At 35.8% G+C, this 25261-nt stretch overlaps 1 protein-coding gene across 2 annotated transcripts in view; it reads right to left on the reverse strand.

Moving 5' to 3' along the window:
* bcas3 (BCAS3 microtubule associated cell migration factor) overlaps positions 1-19389 on the reverse strand; it is a 339719-nt gene extending 320330 nt beyond the window's left edge. For both annotated transcript variants that reach the window (XM_087795199.1, XM_087795200.1), the window contains exons 1-7: positions 19305-19389; positions 17680-17771; positions 17434-17488; positions 16812-16887; positions 15482-15588; positions 4798-4879; positions 1966-2038 (exon numbers count right to left, since the gene is read on the reverse strand). In XM_087795199.1, the coding sequence (XP_087651325.1) occupies positions 1966-2038; positions 4798-4879; positions 15482-15588; positions 16812-16887; positions 17434-17488; positions 17680-17750 (464 nt within the window). In that variant the 5' untranslated portion in view covers positions 17751-17771; positions 19305-19389. The remainder of the gene's footprint in view (positions 1-1965; positions 2039-4797; positions 4880-15481; positions 15589-16811; positions 16888-17433; positions 17489-17679; positions 17772-19304) is intronic.
* Between the last annotated feature and the right edge of the window lie 5872 nt (positions 19390-25261).

The following is a 25261-nucleotide window of genomic DNA, read 5'->3' on the forward strand; positions in this document are numbered from 1 at the left end:
AAATCTTGTAATCTAAGCCTGGAGCTGACTGAACCAACTTCTAAACCAGCACTGCTGTAGTGGCCAAGCTTTCAATCTGTTTTCCATTTAAGTGTCAAGACGGCATCCTTTTTGGTGGTTAACAAAAGCTGTTATTTCAAAAAGATTATATGCTAAAAATTGTGTGAGGACCGTAGTGAGCTTATGAACAGACCCGATGGAAAGAACAGTGCCATACCCGGAAGCCTTTTTCCTTTTTGTCTTTGACCAGATTGTTATTTACTGAGCGCTTCAGTAGGGGAAGAACCCGAATGTTGCCATTTAGCCAGAGGTGAGCGTTTCTGCTTTTCAACACAGTGCATGTTTTCATCATTAGTGTCGAGCGAAGCCTCCGTGCGCTGCCAAACCATCAATGCTGCTCGTCTCCGTGTCGGTGACACAAAGTGGCAGCATCAGAAGAAAGATTTAGATTTAAGATTTACGTCTTTCCATTTTTTTTCCCCCTGATTTTTGAAGTTTGTGTTGTTTGATGCACATGTGAACGCTCGTGGAAGCTACATGAAAAAGAAAATAGTATTTGTTTGTAAATGTGTTTTAGGTTAAGTACGATTGGAAAAACACTGTCAAAACGTGTATTTGTAGTGCTAAAAAAAGTGGAATTAAAATGTTTATTGCATTCGATTTTTGGTCCTACTAGGAGCATATGAATGGATGTTTTGGAAAAGTTAATTGTTACCATCGTTGCCGTTTTGTTTTTGAACAAAACATACTTTTACTATGAATGTGATCAACTTAAAACACTGGATTTCTGTTGAGTATCTTTTATAAGATTTATGCTTCTTCTGTTTACCCATCGATAATATTAAGGAACGTTTAACCAGACACTTCATCAATGAAATTGAATTAGATTAAATCAATCACATTAAAACGTTCTCAATTCCCAACACGCACAACAAAAACAAGGAAGGACAGAGTTTATTTGTGTGTATTTATATGATAAAACTCTGTCCAAATTTTGAACATTTGATTCAAATTCTTAAATATTCATAGGTGTAAAAGTATTTAAAGTACATAACAGTGTTAATATAAGTGTTAATATGCTCAAACTAAAGTGATAAGCTGCAACTTCTGTTTAGTAGTACAGTGTGAAATGGTTGTAATGATGTTATAACACTTAATACAATAAGTTAACCTCAATTTAAATGTTAATAGATGGTAATGAGAGGCTAACGTGTCTTTTAGTGCCACGTCTGCAGAAGCTTGGAGAGGCGAACACTTTTGTTTGTACATTGTTAGAGGGAGACAGATGACTTCAATAATAAGAGGTCGAAACCTTATCACAAATTATTTGAACTAAAAGAAAAAAGCAACAACACACTAAACATAGTGAAGGTAACACATCGACATGAGCAATGAAAATGTTTGCATTCTTATTGTAAGTGTTATTTTCTGTTGAAAAATATGTATATTAACAAATGGCTTTGGACTTTATACCAGGAATAGTAATTAGAAAAAGGAGCCGATTTATATACTGTAACTGTTGTAAGGGACCGTCAAGCCAAAAGAAAGAAGGGACAATTAAAAGAAGCTTTAATATTATGGTAAAATTAAATAAATTAAATAAGAAGGGGCATTATAAATAAGCTTAAGCTCTAAATTGAATGTACTGTATATTGTATTTTATTTTTTTAATTAATTTAAAGAAAATCATTTAATATGCAATTTATTTTATACTGTTTCATATATTTCACGACACGAAAACTAACAAAAGTGAAATCATAAAATAAAGCTGAATAAGCTTGAGTCGTTAACTTCATTGTTTAATCTTTCCTTTTAAACTTTGCATTTAGAAATATAATTGCAAACAACAACAAAAGGACGAATTAAGGAAGGAAAAGAGGGGGAAATTCCTCAAACAAAGACCTTTAATGGCTTAAGTACTGTAAGGGCAGAATAAATAGAGTCTTTAGTCGACGCAGGACTTACCCTGAAGAACCTGTGCTTTTGCAAACCCCCAGCAGTGGCCTCTTGTCTGAAAACGTGTCGGTCTTGAGCGGACCTGCAGAGGAGGCGCAGTGTTAAGAGGATGAGTCATAGCAGAAATCATGGCAACAAAGAGCAACATTCTCTGGATCGACATGTGAAGCCGCCGGTTCCGCCGTCCAACGCTCGGTCAGTCCAGTGGCAGGAAATGCACTGATTGCATTAGCGGCGTTGCCATGGAAGCAATTATCACAAATTACAAGTTATTTTTTTAAATGAGTCAACAACTACCAACGGTAAAGTGCCGGATGTTCGCATCATTCTCGTGTGCGTCAAATCTTGCACAAACACTCGCGAATGCATAATAATCACACAAGATTGTTGCAAGAGACGACAAAGAAGATGTTTGTTTTTTTTCCTGATCTTTTCATTCATGAGGGGGAAAAGAAGCGTCATGGACGGGATTAGGCTCATTGAGAATTGAGATGTTACCATTTTGAGGACCATCATTTGAGGCTTGACAGTAATCAGCCCTGGTTCCTGTGGTGTGGCACGAGCGCACAACACTGTTTGCCCTCCAAACTTCACCACTCCTCACAGACTTCTCAAAATCATTCACAGAACGAGGATGAATCTGGCTTTATTAGGGTGAGAGTCTCTCGAGCAAAAGGGTCACATCGTGGTGAGAAATGATCATAAAGAAGTCGCATCCTTCCTTCCTTCCTTCCGCTCAGTACAAAGCACATGTTTTTTTCTCCAGCGAGGACGTTTCTATCCCTCGTGTGCCACTGTATCTGCTGCTGCTGCTTCTTCTTATAACAACGCGTCGCTTTCATCCACGTCTGGGTCTCTTTAAAAAGCTGCCATTGTGGGAGCTTTCAAATCTGCCAGCAGCATTTACACATTTCTGCAGTTCTGCAAGATGATGAGCCGCACTTGAAGTGTTTTAAGAGATTATTTAACATTTCAAAATGTTGAAATTGTATGTTTTTTAACCACTGAATCCTTTTTTTTTTAATAACTTAATTCTATAATTTGTATATTGAAAGGTTACATTTATTTTAGTTGAATAACTGAATTCAATTCATTTTAAATTTAAATGGGTTCAGAACTAACAATACTCAAGGTCCATCTTGAATATTAGGAATGGACAGATAACAAAGCCGATTTTGCAAATTACTTGCACCATTAGAATTTAGGCTATTACTACGACTTACTCGGAGTAAAATGAAGAGACACTGTAATTGCATTACAAATCATGGATCAACTAAAAAATATTAAAAAGTTGAACATTTTTATTTACCACTGATGGTTATTTTCATTGTGTTACTATACAAGTACGTCCATTTTTTTTTTACATTTGCATCTGAAGGTACTATTCAAATAAAAATGTATTATATAATTTTTTTTACTTTTTGTTATATGGCCAAAGTGCACTCATGGTTTTCGGGGGTGAGAATTTTTGGTACATCCTGATTTCTTTTTATATATATATATATATATATATATATATATATATATATATATATATATAAATAAAGGCATCATACATGGATTAAAAAAATATATTAATAAAGTTTGCCAAATGAATGATTCGATAGTTCAGTGGGTTTAAAACTCACTGCATTTTCTATCTTAAGACAGCAGCTAATGTTGCTGTGGAGAAAAAATGATTTAAACTTAAATGCTTTTTTATTTAATCATCATTAAAATGCATTTTATCTATCTATCTATCTATCTATCTATCTATCTATCTATCTATCTATCTAACTATCTAACTATCTATCTATTGGTTGTTGAAATCTGAGGTCAAGGAACAGACTCAAAAGACAAAAGCCAAAAAAAAAACCCACAACATAATAAAACATTTATTTTAAGCAGGTTATCCAACGGTAGATTTTACCTTATCAAAAATAAATAAAAATCCTTTAAAAAAAATGTGTATTACAATAAAAGAGCATCTATTTCTCTTTTCGTTCGTGAACCCAAAAACCAAACACACATAAAATCACGTCGTTTCATGTGGCCACAAAATAGACGCTTAAGTGTCTTGTTGGTGAATTGACAGCTAAATGGTCGCCACATAGAATGTATTTATGTACGTGAATTAAAGGGCCTCGTTCACCCACACAATTGTTTACACATGGCGACTGACTAAACCTTTGCTGAGACTGAAGCTAATTGCACTTGTGCTGGAATTACATGACCTCACCAAATCGCCATAAACCAATAATGATGCCGTTACGTTTGCCACCCAAAAGGTTGCAACGAAAAAAAAAAAAAGTCATCTCAGCATCGCATCGGTGAAAAACATGGTCCACGGACCTCACACGCAGAACACAATCAACACAGGAAAAGAAAGAAAAGATTTTTACGAGCGAGGGAAATATTCTTTTCATTAGAGTTTTGATGCTGTCGCCAATCGCAGTCTTGTCTTTTCACCGATTTTCACACACCTTACATTTTGGTGCCAATGAAACAGTGAACTCCCATGATGCCTTCTACACCCTCCTCAATTTAGTGAAAGCTGATTGGTCGCTACAATACAGTGTTTAAATTCTACTTGTTGCAAAATCAAAAGTGATCAATTGTAATTGGTCGGCTGGGCGGCAAAGCATTGCCATTTAGATCACCGTTATTAAGAAAGGTGGTGCGAGGGATGCAATGTTGAATTTAAATGTCAAATTAATTGAAAAACGCTTTTAATGCAAGGGTTTACAGAACGTAACCCCCGCAATAAACGAGGCACCGATGTAAATACGATTTAACAAGTTTGTTTTCTATTAATCCAGGAAATGTTCACTGATTTCCCGAACACGTCGATTGGTTACTCACTTATATGTGGCGCAGGCAGAATTCTTGCCGCCCTCACTGGTCCGTGACGAACAGAAAACAGCTCCTGGGCCTCGCCCGCCAACTGAGGGAACACATTTAAAAAAGCAGAAAAAAAAAAAGCATTAAAACAAAGACAACAATCCTTTGTTACAAATAAATAACATCTGATCCAAGTCATGCGATTTATTTGACTTATAAAACATGGTTTTGTATCTGTTGATGATTAAAGACTAAATATTCGACAGCACTTTAATCGACATTATTATTTATTTCTTCATTTTAATTTGTTTTCGGGCCGACGGGTCACCTTGACCCCGAGATAACACAAGGGTTATGTTATGTTAAGTTTAATAAAGTGTATAAAATACAATTTTTTTATTTTTTCATTTATATTAACCTTGCAAATAAATATACTAGTTTTAACATATTTATTTAATTATAAACTTCAATAAAGTGTGTTTAAGTAAAATAATTCGATTTTGCAATTATATTCAGGGTGTTTGTTCATTTTTGTGTTGCAATGAAACATCTGGCCACTAGATGGCGGCAGTCATGATGTCTTCCGCAGCTAGTAAGTAAGTAACAATGAAATCCTGCAAAACGACTGAGAACAAGAGGATACAGTCGACTCCAGCAGCTTTTAAAGCTGATTGTGGGACATATTTTGGTTTCAAAACAAATGAAGGTAGTTACGACTTCGTCAAGAGTCATGTGGTCTATAAATTCTGCAACGCCAGAGTCAAGTACTCGACAATACTACAAATATAATCGTGTCGCTACAGTGTCAAATATAAGGTAATGTATAGAATTTCTGTCCCTTTATCGTGATACGTATCGTACCACCAGACAACTCCAAATACACTTTTGGCTACATTATTATTTATTTTAATTGTTTAGATTTACTTTCAGTAATTTTAGTACATTTTGTTTGTTGATCCCAAGCTGTGAACTGTAAGTAATATTTTTTCAATAAAGAAAATTTACTTTTGAAATAGGAGTTTGAGACTTTTAGTGTCTTGATTTGCAACATGAAGGGAATAGTAATCTCATAAAATGCACCTCAAAAACTGGAAGCGTTTGCTGCTAATAAATCATCTTTATTTTAACTCAAGAACCAGATGTTTCAATTCAAACTATTATACAATGAAAACTAAAAAATATTGTGCTTCATAATATTTCCACGGGTATCGTCTGCGACGTTTGGTCTGGGAAGATGTCATGGTGTCGTCGAGATGCGTGTCAGACTTGATTATGTCTCATCAAGCGGCGGATTGTTCTCTGCGGACATTAACAACTATTCTGCATCTTAGCTCTGATGGAGAAAGAAGGAGGATACAGAAAGTTTGAAGGTCACTTTTCACTAATCCACTAATGGGGTACAGTGTAAGCCAGAAGCTCAGGCTCAGAGAATCCAGTCTGATTTGATTGAGAGATGACGACGACACTTCCTGAGCCGTGTGACCTTCGAATCTGACACGAGGCAGATGGAGTGACGTCGCATGGGAAGTAACAATGGGATAGTCTTAACTCCGAAATCATATTTGTAAATGTCTGATCTGGAATATGATGAATAAACTTATATATTCTTCTGATTGATGTCTGATCTAGACTATAATACACATCAACCCACATTCCATGTAGACAGAAAGACCAGAAAAAAGTGTAAATAATGGTAGAAATGTGACAAGTGTTGACAAGGATACATTAGTACTTCATATTGTGTTAATCTTAAGCAGTTTTAGGCAAAATATTTTCTAAAAATCTCAAGATAACCAAAAATTAAAAACACAGCTATGCGTTAAAATAGAATCGTTGTATTATTTAATACTTCTTGTTTTTTTTTGTTGTTATTATTATTACATGAATAACACGTTTCTAGGTGACTTTGGTCTTTTCTTTTAGTTTTACATCATTTTAAATCTCGCGTTTGACTTTCGGTGAGAATAAATGAAGTAGCGTACATGCTAATCACCCTGTTGTATAAAAGGGAGTGCGTTTGTTTAGCCGTGTCTATTGTTCAAACAAAAAGTAAAAATATTTCATAGTTGTCTAAGGACTTTTATAAATACTTTTATTACTGGCAGGACTTATAAAGTGGCTTTTGCATCAAGTAGAAGTCTACGAAAACAAAAATAGGCAGAAATGTTGGTTTTGGTGAATGAGTCCATTTTGGTTAATGCTGGATTCATCCACTTCAACGGGTTCATTTTGAGTGTAATGTGATTATAACTAACTCAATAACGTTGGCAATTAAAGCTAATAAATAAAAATATGTCCAAACATCAGCTTTAAAAGCTGCTGGAGTCGGCTGTATCCTCTCGTCCTCAGTCATCGCTGGGATCTCGTGGGATTGCATTGTTCGGTTAGCTGCATAGCACTTAATGACAGGTGCCATCTAGTGGACAGAGGTTTAATTGCAACACAAAAATCAACAAACGCTGTGAATATAATTGTGAATAAAAATTATTTTACTTTAAACACACATTATTGAACTGTAAATCATAAAATATGATGTAAAACTAAAACCATTTTCAATTGGCACTGAACTGTTGCAATGACTTTCTCAAACAAAATACAAAAGTTTTCCCAGGAGTATAAACATATTAAATACTTGAAGAACCTTGGCAAAAAAGCAGGTATTTCTTTGAAGCAAAGGGAAGGAAAAGGATCCTTTGCAAATCACTGTATGATTATTTATAAAATGTACACGTAATATCATTTGGAAAAAGAACAGAAAAGTGATAAATATTGCCGTATATCCAAAATGACCAAACAACGTCAATTCTTCCACAACTCCGAGGAATTCTAGCGACGTCACAACGGTTCTCTGAGTGAAAGTGAAAATGTGACTAAAATGTTCCTAATCAACCAAATTAAACAAACACCACATTTGCTACAAGCTTTGCTACACATTTAGGGATTTACACTAAGAGTTTTGCCATCAATAGGGATTTGTTGTGAGCCACATTCACGAGAAGAAATACGACCACGGTGGAAAAAAAAAAAAAGCACTTTAAAGCACGTCCTGGTGTCTGCATGTGTGCATATGTAACACCACCATTAGGTCAATGGCTTGCGAGGCTATTGTCGGTGTCTGTCGTGTGGAATAGCCGCTTGTTTAAGTGCAGAATGCCCCACTTTTGTTATTCTTTGATGCATTAAATTACAGTGAAACCTGCCTTATCACTTTACAAGAGCTTTAATCTGTTTGTTTTAAGTCTTTAAACCCATCGGAGGGGATGATCGCTCTTTTGTGCAATTAGTAGCCTTTGCAAAGTGGCGGATTTGGAGCCATGTTTTATTCAAAGTGCTCGTGCTGCATCGGTGGCAGATTAACACCGGACGCAAGCAGGTTGGATTAATTCTGATGGTGGGCATAAGAGGAAGTTGGCAGCATGGTGGGATTCCAACACAGACAAATGGACTAGTGGTGAGGAATAATGGAATTTGCTGGATTAAAAAGAGAATAGGGGAGGGCGGGAGGTTAATGCCGTGGGTTATTGTGCATTACCCCGCCGCTCATCCTCGCCTTACATGGCTCAGAGTGACATCCACTGCCAACAACAACATTCCCACCATTACATTAGCAACCCGCAGAACACAATATGCCAAATTGCTTTTGAGAGCCGGCAAACAGTTATTCATTATTTCCATTGTATTGTATTTGCAAGCTTTCTATTTTTTTTTACGGTGAATCGTACGCATCACAAGCCAGGAGGGTGGTAATAGATTTGTAATCTCTTCGTCACTGCGGCAGAGCCATTTGAATATTGGAGATTTGACTATTTTAAAAATATATTCCAGATAAGATAGTCGAGCAGATATATTTGATGGATTGTCGGTATAGTAAATTAACAATTTGCATGTTCCGAAACAAGAGATAATCTAGAAGCGGCGAGGGCGTTGAGTGGATCCGGTTTGGTGCCCTCGGGATTGGGTCACTGCTGTTTTCACAGATGACATGTTCCCGTTTGCTTCATCTGACCATGACTCAAAAGTGAAGGCTCAAGCATCTTGTGGTCTTGTTTATAAGCGAGAGTAAAATAGAGTGGAAGACCGACAGGTGGACTGGAGCAGTGTTAGCCGTTATGCAGACGATGCATTCATCTACGGTGGTGAAAAGAGAGTAAATCCCTCCCGGTCAAGTCACTACACTTTCCTGTGGAGGGTAGTAACCAAAAGAAGAGTCTCTGGCATCTAACTAGGATGTCTCCTGGAAGCCTCATGTGTGAGATGTTCTCTATCTGTAAAAGACCATGGGTGAGACCAAGGACACCCTAGAGTGACGATGGAAAGTCTGGGCCTCCCTGCTGAAGCTGCCACTAGGACTTTCTAGGACCTTCTGCCCAGATAAGCCGAAGGATAAAGGACAAAGTATAATGACACCTTAGATTGAAGGCATCACAAAATATACACATTTAATCAAATAAACATCAGAGTCAGATTGATTTTTATTACTTTTGGGAAATTCTGAAATTGAAAATATATAAAAAAAAGGAGATTGACCTTGCATTTATTTGATGAATATTGTTTTGTTGATCTCACTTCGATTGCATCATAAAATCAGGATAAAGTGCTTTAATGTTTGTTGTTGTTTTGTTTTCTTTGACATGTTGCTCAATAAGGGTAGGTATTGGCAATACTCTTTCGTACGATACGTATCATTGTGATATTGTAGGAACAAGAATGCATGTGTAGTATTGTCCGAGTACTTCACTCTGGTGTTTCAGAATTTACAGACCATGTGACTCTCGAAGTCGTAACTGCTTTCATTTGTTTTCAAACCAAAATACGTCCAAACATAAGCTTTAAAAGCTGCTTGGGTCGACTGTATCCCCTCGTCCCCAGTCATCTTGCAGGATTTGTTCCTTTAGCTGCAGAGGATGTAATGAATGCTGCCATCTAGCGGCTGGAGATTCAAGTCCAAAAAAACATGAATATAATTGCACAATACAATAGAATAGAATATTTCATTGTCATTGTACAACGACAATAAAATGAAAAAGCCAGTCGGTGTATCACTCACATCCAATAAAAACTAGAAAAGACTATCTAAATAAATAAGTAATGCAATCCTTTATCAAATTGTTATACTTTAAACACACTTTATTGAACTGTAAATCATTATAGAACGATGTTTAAAAACATCAACACAGTGCTGTCAAATATCGATGGAGTATTGTGACAAATATTGTGATTTATCAAAGTATCAATATTTTCTAACGACCCGATAGCCCAGTTGATATTGTTGAAGAAACGTCCTCATTAAACCTCTTCTCTCAACTAGCAAATCACAACCGATGCTACCAAATTGTCGTCATTACATTATTAAACAGTATAAACATGTAAAATGTACTTGAAAAACCTTTTAAAAACAGTTATATCTTGTCAGACACAGAAAGTAAGAGGGAGGAAAAATATATTTTACCCTTGAAAAGTTCATTTTTCTACCTAAGAGCTAATGGTCATATGTAGATAATATGGTGTGTTTGCTTAGGGTAGCTTAACAAACACATAGAGGTAAAAAACGAATGCTTCATTCAAAAAACCTGGACGCATCACACCTCACATACACTCTAGGCGTCCTTAAAAGAAGGTGTTCCAGCAGCTTAGAAGATACGGCGACAAATACTCGTCATATCTGGAACATTCCTGCACATCATCTCCGACTGTATCACCTTCATCTTTACACTTGGGCTGCCAGACAATTAGTGCGCGACCATCTGCCCCTTATCAGGCGGCGCTGGTTAACACCTTGGCGGGGCGAGGCGACAGTAATCCGTGCCACCTGTCAGCGGCCGTGGAGCCACTCGGTGCTACGACCCCACGAGTGTGTGAAAATGCGTGTACGAGCGAGCGACCGGCCTCTCTTCGACCATTAGCGAGGGTGTCGGAGTAGAGACTGTCACAAACACTGCACGAGTCGGAGCTGACTTAAAGGAGCCATCTTCTAAAAATGGAAAATTAACAGGAGGAGGGAGAAGAAAAAGTGAAAGTGTAAATAGCAGCTAATCTTAAGAGCTTAGGCTCACATGAAGCGTCGGGGGCTTCACTCAGCTTATCATTTATCTAAAAAAGAAAAGCCAGATCATGACACTGATGAGTACGGAGTAGATTTATTGAAGAAAAAAAAGCCTTTACAGTCACCGACTTTGATGTTTGTAAAGGAGAGTAAAAAGTGATACACCAGTAAACTTCTATATGTCTTCACTTGTTTCACATTTGTTTATTTATAATAATATTATTTTATACGTTTTGTTACTAGAGTGGAATGTTATATGCATATAATTTATTGGGTATTGTTTTGATTGTTTAAGGGCTTTGTAACCCTGGTCTAGAATATTACTTACTTACTTATATTTTACTACACTTTTTAAGCACAGCTTTCTTATATCATTATTATTTTTATTTTACATGTTTTGTTGTTAAAGAAGAATTTTGTATTTTTCTACACTTGTTAAGCACAGTTTTCTTACATTATTATTATATTTATTTGTTTTTACTTTTTTTGACGTTAGACTGTTGTATTTTGTATACACGTGTTGAGTGCAGTTTTCTGTTATTGTTCTTATCATTATATTCATTTTAATTGTTTCGTTAGAGTGGATATGTTTTTAGTTTGTTTTACCTTCTTGCTTTGTCATCTGTTCAATGTCAATAAAATGTTAAAATAAGTCTATGTTCTATATTTTTTCATACTTCAAAAACCGGCATTTTAAAAACAATGTTGAAAAATGATACAACCAACCATAACACTAAACCATAAGAAGCTGAGGATTTTTTATTTTATTTGATTGTAACCTTTTCTATAATTTTCTATTCAAGTATCTTCTTCATATTTTTAATATTTAATTGAAGTATTTAATACACCCTTTTTTTATTACAACAAATCAAAACCATTTTTTTATTTTTTTATTAATAAACAAGACTTTAAAATGAAAGTTTTAATTAATAATTATTATTATGTTTCCTTTATTTTAATACATTTAATTCTAACTATAACTATTCATATATTTTCTGTGACAGCTGGTTTTATTTTTAATCACCACTTGACAACTTCAACTGGGCAACCTGCCGGTAACATGGTTTGTTGGAGACGGTGGTTTCATTCATTTGTATCTTCAGTAGAGTTTGAAATTACACAGTACTAACAGCAGAGGGAGCCAGAAACCAACATGTTCAGTTTCATCTTGTGTTGCCATAAAAGGTACAGTACAAGATTATTTCTCCAGGAAAACTTTAAACTATATCACATAAAATCCTTCTCACACCTTATTCCTAAATATTTCTCACATCCTCAGGAAACGATTAGATGGCGACCCATCAATTTGTCTCACCCTCTCTCTGCTCTGTTCAGTGAAAGAGCCATTAGGTCACTATTGTGTATCTGGTTCATCAAGTGTTTTGCTAATGGTGGGATAAATTCTACTGATACTGTATAATGCATTTGACTCACTTTACATGTGAAATTCCCCAGAATGTATCGGTTTAATCTGCGAGATGAAAACCATGAGGCAAACAGGAAGCTTTTTCCAGTGGCTTGGCTGAGTGCTTTTTTTTTCATTTCACAATGAGTTAAAACTTCCATGTTTGGAAGAAATTAACATGAATATTTACACAATTTGTGGGTTTAGGGATGTGAACGTGTTTAATAAGCCTGAGGAATCAACAATGAAAGCAGCTAGTTTTAAAATGTTGACACAAACCAAAGGTATATACATGTTTTTATAGAAAGAAAATTAAAGAAATGTGATTGGCTGAGGTCTATTTTTATTCATTTCATCATGTGATCAGGAATCCAGAGAAATAAGCAACAATTCTTTAATTTAAGCAGTTTTTTCCAAACCCTGCCAACAAATACCAAATTGTGTAGTTACAAAATTAGTTGTCGCAGGAAAAGGTAACCCACTTCTCATGTATGCGTTTTAGGCGTTTGTGTTCTAAAGGTAAAGTCTGATATGCAGAGAGCTATAAGATAACACATTACACATCCTGTCTGGACGCAGCATTAGAACGGGCAGTGACCTAAAGATATATCTGGAGTTCACGAGTCCTTATCTTGCACTACATGTCACTCTGCTTTTAAAGTGATAGTTCACCCAATTCTTTTTCATTTCTACTGGAATTATTTTCAGAGCAATCGGTTAAAATGTATCTTCATTTTAATGTAGCAGAGCACTTATACACATCAAAAAATCCCTCCATACTCCTTGTCTGTAACATCCCTCTTGTATTGACACTTTAACATAAAAAATTGCTCAAAATAAAATATTTAAAAGTCTTTATTTTATGCTTGTTTTTAGCGGAAGCGTCAAGGCCGTCTTGTGCGTAAATCTTGTTCAGGCACACTTGACACTTGCAATTTGTTTGAATGGGGAAATAATTCAAGCAGGAAAAGAGGGATCTTCCGCAAAAAAAAAAAAAAAAACTTAAAATATTGACTTATGCAAGTTTTTTTCGGAACAATTTCTAATGGCGAGGCTTCTATAAAAGATGGACGTTACAGACGGGCAGTATGGAGGGATTTGGATGTTTTTAAAGTTTATTTTTGGATGAAGATGAAGACAACTGAGCTGCCGTCCCTACATTAAAATTAACAAATATTTTTGTCTATAACTCTATAAAAAACAGATTATGATTAACTGAAATAATCCTGACCCTTGGTCGACATGAGGGCGTGTAGAAAATGAGTGAAATTTGAATTTTGGCTGAACAATCACTTTAACAAGCTTTATTTTAAATTTTAAAAAATATATAGATAATCATTCAAAAATATAAATACAAATGAGCACAAGCACACCCAGAAAGCATAATCATTTTATATTTTTTCTGTAGCGTTTCCAGCGTGTATGCAGACGTTGTTGTACTTTCAGATTCAGCCTCTAGGTGTCGCAGTGTCGGTGCTTTCAGAATAGGGCCTTCACTTTCCGTCAGACAGGAGTGAAGCCTATAAACTGAATCATTCTTTGACCGATCAAAAGAGTTCAGACTTGTCTTTAGGGGCTTTTTTTCCCTCTATTCTGATCGTTGAACAGAAAATAGTGGAATTTTGAATGAAGACGTTAATAGGATTAAAATAAATTCTCAAACCTCACAATATCTGGAGGGGGAAAGGAAATATAAATTGTCTATAGGATCTGCTTTCAAATGATTAATCAAGGAGGACGTTTTTGAAAAAACTAAAACATGGAAGACACTGGTTTTCCGTGAAGTCTCCCAACATGAACTGAGATGAATTGTGAAGAATAACTGTGTCAATACCATCCTTTAAAAAAAAAAAAGATTTGGAGTCACTGTTTAGAAGCTGCTTCTCCTCCTGGTGTTCTGTGGTCAGATGGATGTTGGTTCTGGAGATGCACTTGATACAGTGAAGAGGGTGAAAGTGACGCACGCAGTGGAATATCAACAAGTGGATCAGGTCTGGTCGTTCCTCACCGAAGGCTCACTTGCTCCCACGTCATTGTACTCGTTTGCAATTCACTGTAATTCACGGTTTAAAGATCGGTGTCGTCATCTAATGGGGACAATTCACAATGACACGATGAGTCCGTTCTTGTCTATGTGACACGATTTTGAGTCGAAAAGGTGGTCAACACTGACATCTAGTGTATGGCAGCTGAATTACAGCAGCCGAGTAGAAAAACTAATAACATTTAAATAGAAATGCTGCAGAAAACGACATTATATTCGACATGTACATTCATGTAAATAACATTTAACGAAGTGTATTTAAAAATAAAACTATATAGTTGATTTTACATTTCTAAAGAAATGGATAATTTCTAACTCTATGTCTGAACTTTGAACTTTGTCAGATAACAAATTCAAAGCTCAAAGTTGATCAAGTTCAAAAGTTTCATACATTTCAAACTTTTTTTTTACCTTTTTCAAAGCTGATGATGTGTATAATGTTTATTTAATACACTGCCCTTGTAGTATGTCACAATTCATTTTTATTTAAGCATTTTAAATTAAAAAAAACTGAAAAACTGTTTTTTAACCTCAGAACTTTTATTAAATATTATTATTAAATCTCCTTATGTCTTATTATTATGCTGTAATTACAATCACCTGCTTATACAACTTAAAATATTAACAATATAAACTCTCAGTTTAATTAAACTAATTCATTTAAAAGTTTCTATCCCTGTTAAAGCAAGCAGATGAACTCCAGATATACATCCTTACTTTGGTAAAAGCTTTTAAGATCTGAAAGCTGGATTTATGGAAGGTTGATATAGTCAGTATTGTTCACATAATGGTTTAACACATGATATTTTAAATCATTTTACTCTTGGGTGTTTTTTCCCTTAAAAATGAATAGAAAGACGAATAAAAAGGAGAAAGATTTTCGATGAAGTTGCAGAGAAGGAAGGCGGGGGTCTCGCTTTAGCGCCTGAAGACGACTCATTTAAAGTTTCACCCTCTTGACTTGCATGGTTTCATATTTAATAATTCTTCAGGCATTATAAGTAAGTAAGTAAGAAATTTATATTTGTAGAGCGCTTTTCCAGCCCAGGTGCAGCGAGAATTCTGACCGGCTCTAGTAGAAGAACTCACATTTCTCCAACCCTTAAGACAGGTAGTTCCCCGATTGTATCACATGTTTAAAAAAAAGGTGATGATAAATGATTTAAAAATCTTACTGCAGAAAGTAAAACTCTTAAGTGAACGAGTGACTTACAGAGACGTTCCAGATCTGCATCCCGTCAGTGTATCCGATCATGAGGCAGAGAGGAGGGTCCGTGGTGCTGCTGTGCATCTCCATGAACTCCGGGTTACGAGCCATGTCTGAGTTGACCAGCAGAGGAAAGAGTTAACAATCTGAACATGAGCAAGTTAAATTTAAGAAGAATTAAAATGGGGGTATTTAGTTATTTTGTGCGACTACTTGAATATATATTGTTTTTATGCTTACAAAATGTTACACAGCTCTGAAAAATGAATTATTCCCATTTGTTGTTTACCAAAGCATCTCTTTCTATAGATGTACTTAAGTTATTAAACTGTTCAGTGTCTCGCAAAGATGAAGAAATAAACTGCAGGTCAATAGTTCAATTTTCTATAAAAATAACATAATAAGATAATTATAAAAATACAAAATGAAAAAAACTGGTGAGTTCGGACTCCTCACAGCTTGTGGTGAATGCACCCATTAAATCCAAATAACTACTGAGCAGAAATTCTAAAAGAGAGATAATTCTAGGTGTGCATACGAGTTTAGTAAACAACAAGATATTAATGTCTCCATCGGAAATGCACGGAAACTGTCAGCTGAAGCTTCATTTAAATGTTTATTTATTTATTCCTGCGTTTAACAAATTCAATCAACATCCAATCTCATAACACAAATTATTATTATTAATATTGTACCCACATGGATACAATAACACCTCATTACAGACTTTATTGATCCCCCTTGATCTTAGGTTAGGTAGAACTTTATTGATACCTCAGATCCATTCTATCTAAACAAACGCCTATCAATACATGTAAAAACAATACAATAATTAATACAATAAATACAAAATATGTAAAAAAAACTAATAAATAATTCAAAGATTGCCAACAAAAAGTAAAAAGTGCATGTCAAGCACGAGGGACAGATCTGTTGTAACATCTAATAGCAGAAGGAACAAAGGACGTCTTAAAATGTTCCGTTCTGCAGTGCATGGAGAGGAGCCTGTTGCTGTGGTTACTCATCTGAGCGGCCATAGTATCAGTTTTAGATAACAATCTTTGATTTCTGTAAATATAAACTTCTTCTGTTCAAATGTATGAAAATAAGACGACACTAAGCAGTGAGTTTATTTAACATTATGACCGGAGTCTCAAAACACGATTAACGCAGACTTCATCCAAATGTCTACTACAACCAGTGATAAGTGGAACAACAAAATTATTTGTATTGCATCAGCATCCACTGTTAGAAAGGAAAAAAACTGATAATACTGTATAAACTAGAGTCTAAATAACGTTTTTTTTTTAAACGTCATGTATTTATTGACACTTACCGTTTATATCAGCTTTCTCAAATCGAACCCAAATTACTTTTTCTTTCTCTTCGGTCAGCTGAGCCCCAGTATATGCCTGACAAAGAGGATTAAATCAATTTAAGAAATGAGGAGAATATACAGGCTTCAATATATAATGAAGAACTACTATCTTTAGGCTACTCTACTGTGTTGTTGTATACATGTTCATATATATATATATATATATATATATATATATATATATATATATATATATATATTTAATAATATATAATATAATATATATATAATATAATAATATATAATAATATTTAATATAATTATATATTTTTAAATACTAAGAGACAAATCATTGAACTAGTGATTTAGTGTCGACACATGTTTCTTAAAACCATCCAATATTATCCATTTAAAAAAAAAATGTTGTAGTGAGTTTGAGATTGTTATAAATTCTTATGATTCTCCTTTTAAAGGGAACATCTGATACTAACTAAACTAGAGAAAGCAAAACAACGGAAAACAAGTTGGAGGTTTCAGTAGAATGTCTGTTCTTTGTCAAGAAATGTCTAAGCCTATTTATTATTGATGTTTATTAAATTAAAATAAAGTTAAAGCAGCTTGTCAAAGAAGGATCATTTACCTGAGGCACAACATCTTGGAGGAAGGTCACCACACTCTCCATGTACGACTGCTCTCTATGAAACAAATACCACATTTTGAACAATTCCATTTTTTAAATCTTCTAAACATTACGATCATTATCATCAGCGTCTGAGCTTGTGAAGTGAAAGCATCTTTGAATCTCAAGACCAGGACTCTCATGAAAATGAAAGAGACATCAATGTTTGTTTTTTTAAGTTGAATCAAACCCAAACAAAATCCTTACGTGGCGGCTTGCGCTCGCACCAGCACTCCTCCGGCACAGCGGCTCGGTCTCCGTGGAGAGTCCGACGCCATTTTTTTTCTTAACCTGCTTACCTGTCAAAAAATAAATAAACATCAAAGGCAAATTTTACAACAGTCTAGTGTGTGTGTGTGTCCTGATACAATACATTAATCAATATTTCAGAAGATATTAAGCAGAATTCAATGTATGTTTATTTGTCATGACCCTTACAAATTCAAGTGTACTATGAGTTTACTTTGTTTTATACTGAAATGTATATTTTAAGTGTAAAAAATGTACTTAACGTACTGAAATGTATGTAATGTATGTGTTATACTTGAAGTTAAATTTTGACATACTGTACTCCGAAGTAGTACACGGATATAAGGGTATACGTATACTCAAGTATACTTTATTAAGTGTACCTTAAGTACAGTATAGTACTTTATTTGGGCAACTATATTATCGTGGTGATCCTGAAGTACACTGTGCAGAGGATTATGGGAGTTGGTTATGGTAGTCAGAAAACAGACTATTGGTGTTATTGTTAGATACATACATTTGCTTTGAGGTATTTCCCCCACTATACATCTATAAGTGTATGATCGTGTAGTACTGGAGTTCAGATTAATAGTAAGTAAATAAGTAACTCACTTGTATTACCTTAAAGACGTGCACAAAAAAAATAACAATGGTTTTATAACACAGTTTAGAAAACATGACCATGTCTTTGTATAGATAGATAGATAAACTTTATTGATCCCTCTGGAAGTCTCCTTCGGGAAATATGTTATGTACGTCTAAACGCCAGATTCTATAGGTGACATACTTAAGGTTCCGTCCCGCATTGGTCTGATACAGGTTGAACATTTTACCATAATATTCACTAGAAATGTATACGTAGAACATTGGAAACATAGAGAATAGTTTACGCTGGGTATACTTCTGTAAACTGAACTATAGACTTGTATTGTATACATAGTACAGTGGTAGTATAAAAATGAGTATAATTGAAATTATACTCATTTTAAAAGTATCAAACTAGTACACTTTCAGTACATCACACATACATATACATTAGTAAACGTACTATGCGTAGTACATATACCTTAGTATACTTATAAAATGAACTTCAAGAATACTACTTTTTGCTAGGAACATTCAGGTAATGAATCTCAAAACACAAGATAAATTGGTGTTGCCAAAATACACATTATTTTGGCATAACGTTGCACTTATTAAAAGCTTTCTTCTGTATAATAAATCAATTGTTTATGCTAAAGAAAAAGTACCTTAACATACATATATATGTACACAAACAAAACGTTTAAGTAAAATCTACATTACTATACATGGGGTATGAAATCCTTAACTTGGACAAAAACTACAAACGTAGCAGAAAGCCAGAAGAAGAAAGTACACGCCCAACATCATAAATACTCTGATAAATCTTGAAGTGTGTAATGTATGGATGTTACAACACAACATGCTAAGTCAGCTAGCTAGCATGAGCTGATAAAACACCAGGGATGTGATAAAAAGCGACTAAAATACCACCGTGACACAGACACACAGTGAACGTGCTCGTGTTCAGCATCGTTTGTGTGGTTTGAGAATTTACGAACCTCAGAGGAGAATGTTGTCAGTCGCTGTGTAGCATCGGTTTGTTGATATGAAGAGCCACGAAAACACAAACAGACTGGATGCGGAACCGTGTTGTGCAAGGGTCGACCAATCAGGGAGCGCGGCGTGATGACGTCAAGCCAATCACGTCGCGGCACCGTCGTTGGCTTTTAACAACGTGCGCTGGAACAAATCCTTAATAAATATTGTTTTATGACTTCATTGATCAGGATGTCGTGTTATTGACTCGTATCAAAGATGTGTCCTTTTTATAAGTATAATGTATATGCAGACGAGACAATACATTACAATGAGATGCTCAAAATCCTCATCATCCTTTTTAGCAGTTCACAAAAAACATATTTTATTAGGATATACAGTACATATAGTTAAACGTAATTACAAAAAAATAAAAACATAAATTGTAAACCATGACACAGATAAATAAAATGATTATTATTATAATAAAAATATAAAGTCAAATAAACCTAAATAATAAATTAAATACTGAAAAATGTCAACAACAATCGTGTTCAACACTATACAAGAAAGATCAATCAAAGTACACACACTAAAGAAGTATAGTGGGAGTTAAAAAAAAAAACAGTTATGGGAAGAATTAGGGGCAGTGAACGAATTACATCAACGGATTAGTATGTTTTTTTAATTTATTTATTCACGTTTTATTCTGATATTGGCAGTTTTCTTCAGTTTACATGTATCTGAGGGTTATATTAGTAAGTAAGTAAGTAAGTAAGTAATATTTATTTATATAGCGCTTTTCGAGACCAGTGTCACAAAGCGCTTAAACAATCAAAACAATACTCAAAAAAGTACATACTTTAAAGATAAAGATAATACTGAGAACAACACAGGAGTTCGAGAAATTCAAGGAAAAGCCTGAACAAATAGAAACGTCTTAAGATGTTTCTTAAAGGAGTCAGTAGATCATCAAACACAGAGGAAGATCGTTCCAAAGCTTAGGAGCAACAGCCTGAAAAGATTTCTCTCCTCTGGTCCTGAGCCGTGTGCGTGGAACCATAAGTAGATTCTGATCCACAGACCTCAGAGCCCGAGCTGGGGTGTAAGGCTGGATCAGATCAGTGATGTAAGGAGGAGTCTGACCATGAATAGATCTGAAAGTAAGAACCAGAATTTTAAAGTTGATCCTGAAAGAAACTGGAAGCCAGTGAAGAGTTTTAAGGACCGAAGAAATGTGAGTTCTTCTACTTGAGCGGGTTAGAATTCTCGCTGCAGAGTTCTGAACCAACTGCAGGCGAGACAGATCCTTCTTGTTAAGACATGAAAACAAACTGTTACAATAGTCCAGACGAGAAGAAACAAACGCATGGATTACAAGCTCCAGATCATGTTCCGACAACATTTTCCTAAGTTTAGAGTTTTTTCTCAGTTGAAGGAAACAGTTACTCAAACAAATATTTGTAGTCAACAAATCCATATCTTCAGTCTTCCAAACACTGCTTATCTGAGGTTGGGTCGCAGGGTGCAGCAGCTGGTGTACAGACTTCCATCTCATCAATGGCTGCCAAGGGAGGCGTCCAGTGGGTGTCAGTTAGTTGAAAACTATCTTTAAAGCAACACTATGTAACATTTTGACAATGTTATTTTTATTCATATTTTATGTTATTATTGGAGTCATTTTAAAACACCCGTTCCTCAGGAGAACTATTGTTTTATTTCAATATATTTTCATGGTTTCATAGCTAGAGAGACTTTTGACCTTCAAGACCCTTTATATTTATCACCAAAGACTTCCACAGTCACATCTTTGTCTCATACGCTCATTCTTCAGACCTTCAGAGATCAGTCCCAACACAACAAGTTGAGAACAGACCTGAAGACATACACACACAAACAAAAACACAAACATGGACGCTCAGGTACAAACTACAAATAAAACTACAAACACATGCATAGATGAGCGCACACACACACATGAAAAGCACTCTACAAATATTACTTACTTAGTTACTAACATACAAACACACACATACACACGCGCACTTATCCATATGCACACCTACACACACATGCAAACACACGGAAGAACATGCACGCATTCATACACAAACAACCACACACACCTGTACATATATACTCACAAAAACTTTCACGCACACAAACTTATACTCACAAGTACATACAAAGAAACACACAAGCATGCACACACTAATGTACAAACACATACATTATTGCACACAATTACACACATACAGACAAACACACACAAAAAGAAACACATAGACGCACACGGATGCATGCACAGACACATGCAGACACAGACAAACAACCAACGCACACACACACACAAAGACACACAACCATACATACACGCTAACAAGCATTCATTTGCATACACATACTAATACATACACAAAAACACACATACAGATGTATACCCACACCAAAACATACCAGCATACAGACGGACACTCACACCCAAACACACACACACAAGCATCTTTACAAATATACACACACACAAAGACACACACCCATACATACACGCAAACACGCATGAATTTGCATACACATACTAATACATACACAAAAACACACATACAGATGTATACCCACACCAAAACATACCAGCATACAGACGGACACTCACACCCAAACACACACACACACAAGCATCTTTACAAATATACACACACACAAAGACACACAACCATACATATACGCTAACAAGCATTCATTTGCATACACATACTAATACATACACAAAAACACACATACATATGTATACCCACACCAAACATACCAGCATACAGACGGACGCACACACCCAAACACACACACACATCTTTACACATATACACACACACACACACACAAAGACACTCACCCATACATACACACAAACACAGATGCATTTGCATACACATACTAATACATACATAAACACACATACAGATGTATACCCACACCTAAACATACCAGCATACAGACAGACGCACACACCCAAACACACACACACACACACACACGCATCTTTACAAATATACACTCACACACACAAAGACACACACCCATACATACACGCAAACACATATGCATTTGCATACACATACTAATACATACACAAAAACACACATACAGATGTATACCCACACCAAAACATACCAGCATACAGACAGACGCACACACCCACACACACACACACACACACACACACACACACACACACACACACACACACACACACACACACACACACACACACACACACACACACAGATGTGTACCCACACCAAAACATACTAGCATACAGACTGACGCACACACCCAAACACACACACACACACACACACACACACACACACACACACACACACACACACACACACACACACACACACACACACACACACACAAAGATGTGTACCCACACCAAAACATACCAGCATACAGACAGACGCACACACCCAAACACACACACACACACACACACACACACACACACACACACACACACACACACACACACACACACACACACACACACACACACAGATGTATACCCACACCAAAACATACCTGCATACAGACGGACGCACACACCCAAACACACACACACACACACACACACACACACACACACACACACACACACACACACACACACACACACACACACACAGATGTATACCCACACCAAAACATACCAGCATACAGACAGACGCACACACCCAAACACACACACACACACATCTTTAAAACTATAGACACACCGACAAAAATGCATGCAAACAAAGGGACACATACACATACTTACACACCTATACACATGCAAACATATTTGCACGCAGCTAAGCACACACATATACACACATGCACAAAGTGACCTATCAGACACACAAAGACATACACACACGTAAACACATATATATTGTAAATAGGGACACACAAACACACAATCAAACTTTAACACACAAAAATACACACACACAAACACGAGACACACACCTATACACAAGCACACACAGACACACACACACACACGCCTCTTTACAAACATACAAACACCCCAAAACACACACACACAAACACGAGACACACACAAACACGAGCACACACCAACATATACACCCACAGACACCAACAAGCGGAGCATTGCGAGAAAATCATTCAACATAGTTGTTGTGATGTAATTACTTCACATCTGATGTGCAGAATTATTCACGGTCAATGAGATGGAAAGTGTTGTGGCGTCGATCACAGGAACTGGCACTGTTTACTTCCCTCCAGCACATCATTTGCTCTGTCTCAGTCACAATTATGCTCTCTGTCTTACTGTCGCTCACATCCCACTACAGTGCATCACATGGCTCATTTAGCCGGCGCTGTGCTGGTGCGCCATCCCTCACGTCTGCAGGACTTCATTTTCTTTCTTCGCCATTTGTTTTCATTTGGCTGTCAGACGCTGTTTTGAGGGCATCTGTAATAAAAATATACATTCCTCCAGAGTGCAGCATTTTGAGCTTTTATATTTGTCATAGCCCTTTGTGTAAGATTTGTCTTTTTCCAATGTATGAATACAATAAATACAATTAGTAAATATCATTTAGACTAGAGGTTTGTTGTTTACAGTGAATTGTTTCCTCCAAACATCCTTAAATATATATAAATAATGAAATACTAAGCGTGTGTGAGAGGAAAGTCTGGGCCTCCCTAGTGAAGCTGCTGCCCCCACGACCCGACCCTGGACGTGTTTCCGACTAATCGTAATATCTTATAAACTCACAATATTTCGACAATATGTCTTGTAGACAACTGACCTCTCAGTGAAGGTTTTAGGTAGGAGGTCATAGGTCAACTCCATCAGGTCAGGGAAAAGGGGGCACAGATTGTATGTATTTTGAACTGAGTATTGTTTTGTTGTTCAAGCGCTTTGTGACCCTGGTCTGTAAAAGATGCTGAACAAATAATGCTTACTCACTTATTACTTACTTACTTACTTACATTATTACTTATTTATAAACCAGTCCAATACCTCATAAACAAACAAGAGCTAATATAGGTTTGCTCAAACCAGAGTCCAATATCTCAATACGCAAAAATAATAAAATATCTCAAAACACAAACCAAACTCCAATACATCCATACCCAAAAAGAGTCCAATATATCTATAAACATACAAGAGTAAAGTATCTCAATGCATAAACAAGAGTCCAATATCCCAAAACACAAACAAGGGTCAAATATTTCAATGAACAAACAAGAGCTAATATATTGACACACAACCAGAGTCCAATAGCTCAATAAATAAATAAGATTCCAATATCTTAATATAAAAACAAGGGTCCAATATCTCAATAGACAAACAAGAATCATCAGGGAAAAGGGGCGTAAATTATATGTATTTTAAACTGAGTATTGTTTCAGACCCTGGTCTGTGAAAGGTGCTGTACAAATAAAGAATAAATAATATCTCAAAACACAAACAAGAGTCCAATATCTCTACACACAAACCAATCTCCAATACATCTAAACACAACAAGAGTCCAATATCCCAATAAACATAAAAGAGTAAAGTATCTCAATGCATAAACAAGAGTCCAATATCCCAAAACACAAACAAGGGTCAAATATTTCAATGAACAAACAAGAGCTAATATATCGATACACAAACCAGAGTCCAGTAGCTCTATAAACAAATAACAATCAAATATCTAAATATAAAAAAATAAGGGTCCAATATCTCAATAGACAAACAAGAATCATCAGGGAAAAGTTGCGTAAATTATATGTATTTTAAACTGAGTATTGTTTCAGACCCTGGTCCGTGAAAGGTGCTGTACAAATAAAGAATAAATAATATCTCAAAACACAAACAAGAGTCCAATATCTCTACACACAAACCAAACTCCAATACATCTATACCCAACAAGAGTCCAATATCCCTATAAACATAAAAGAGTCTAGTATCTCAATG

This window comes from Callionymus lyra, chromosome 7 (assembly GCF_982586985.1).
Source record: "Callionymus lyra chromosome 7, fCalLyr1.hap1.1, whole genome shotgun sequence".
Lineage (NCBI taxonomy): Eukaryota > Metazoa > Chordata > Actinopteri > Syngnathiformes > Callionymidae > Callionymus > Callionymus lyra.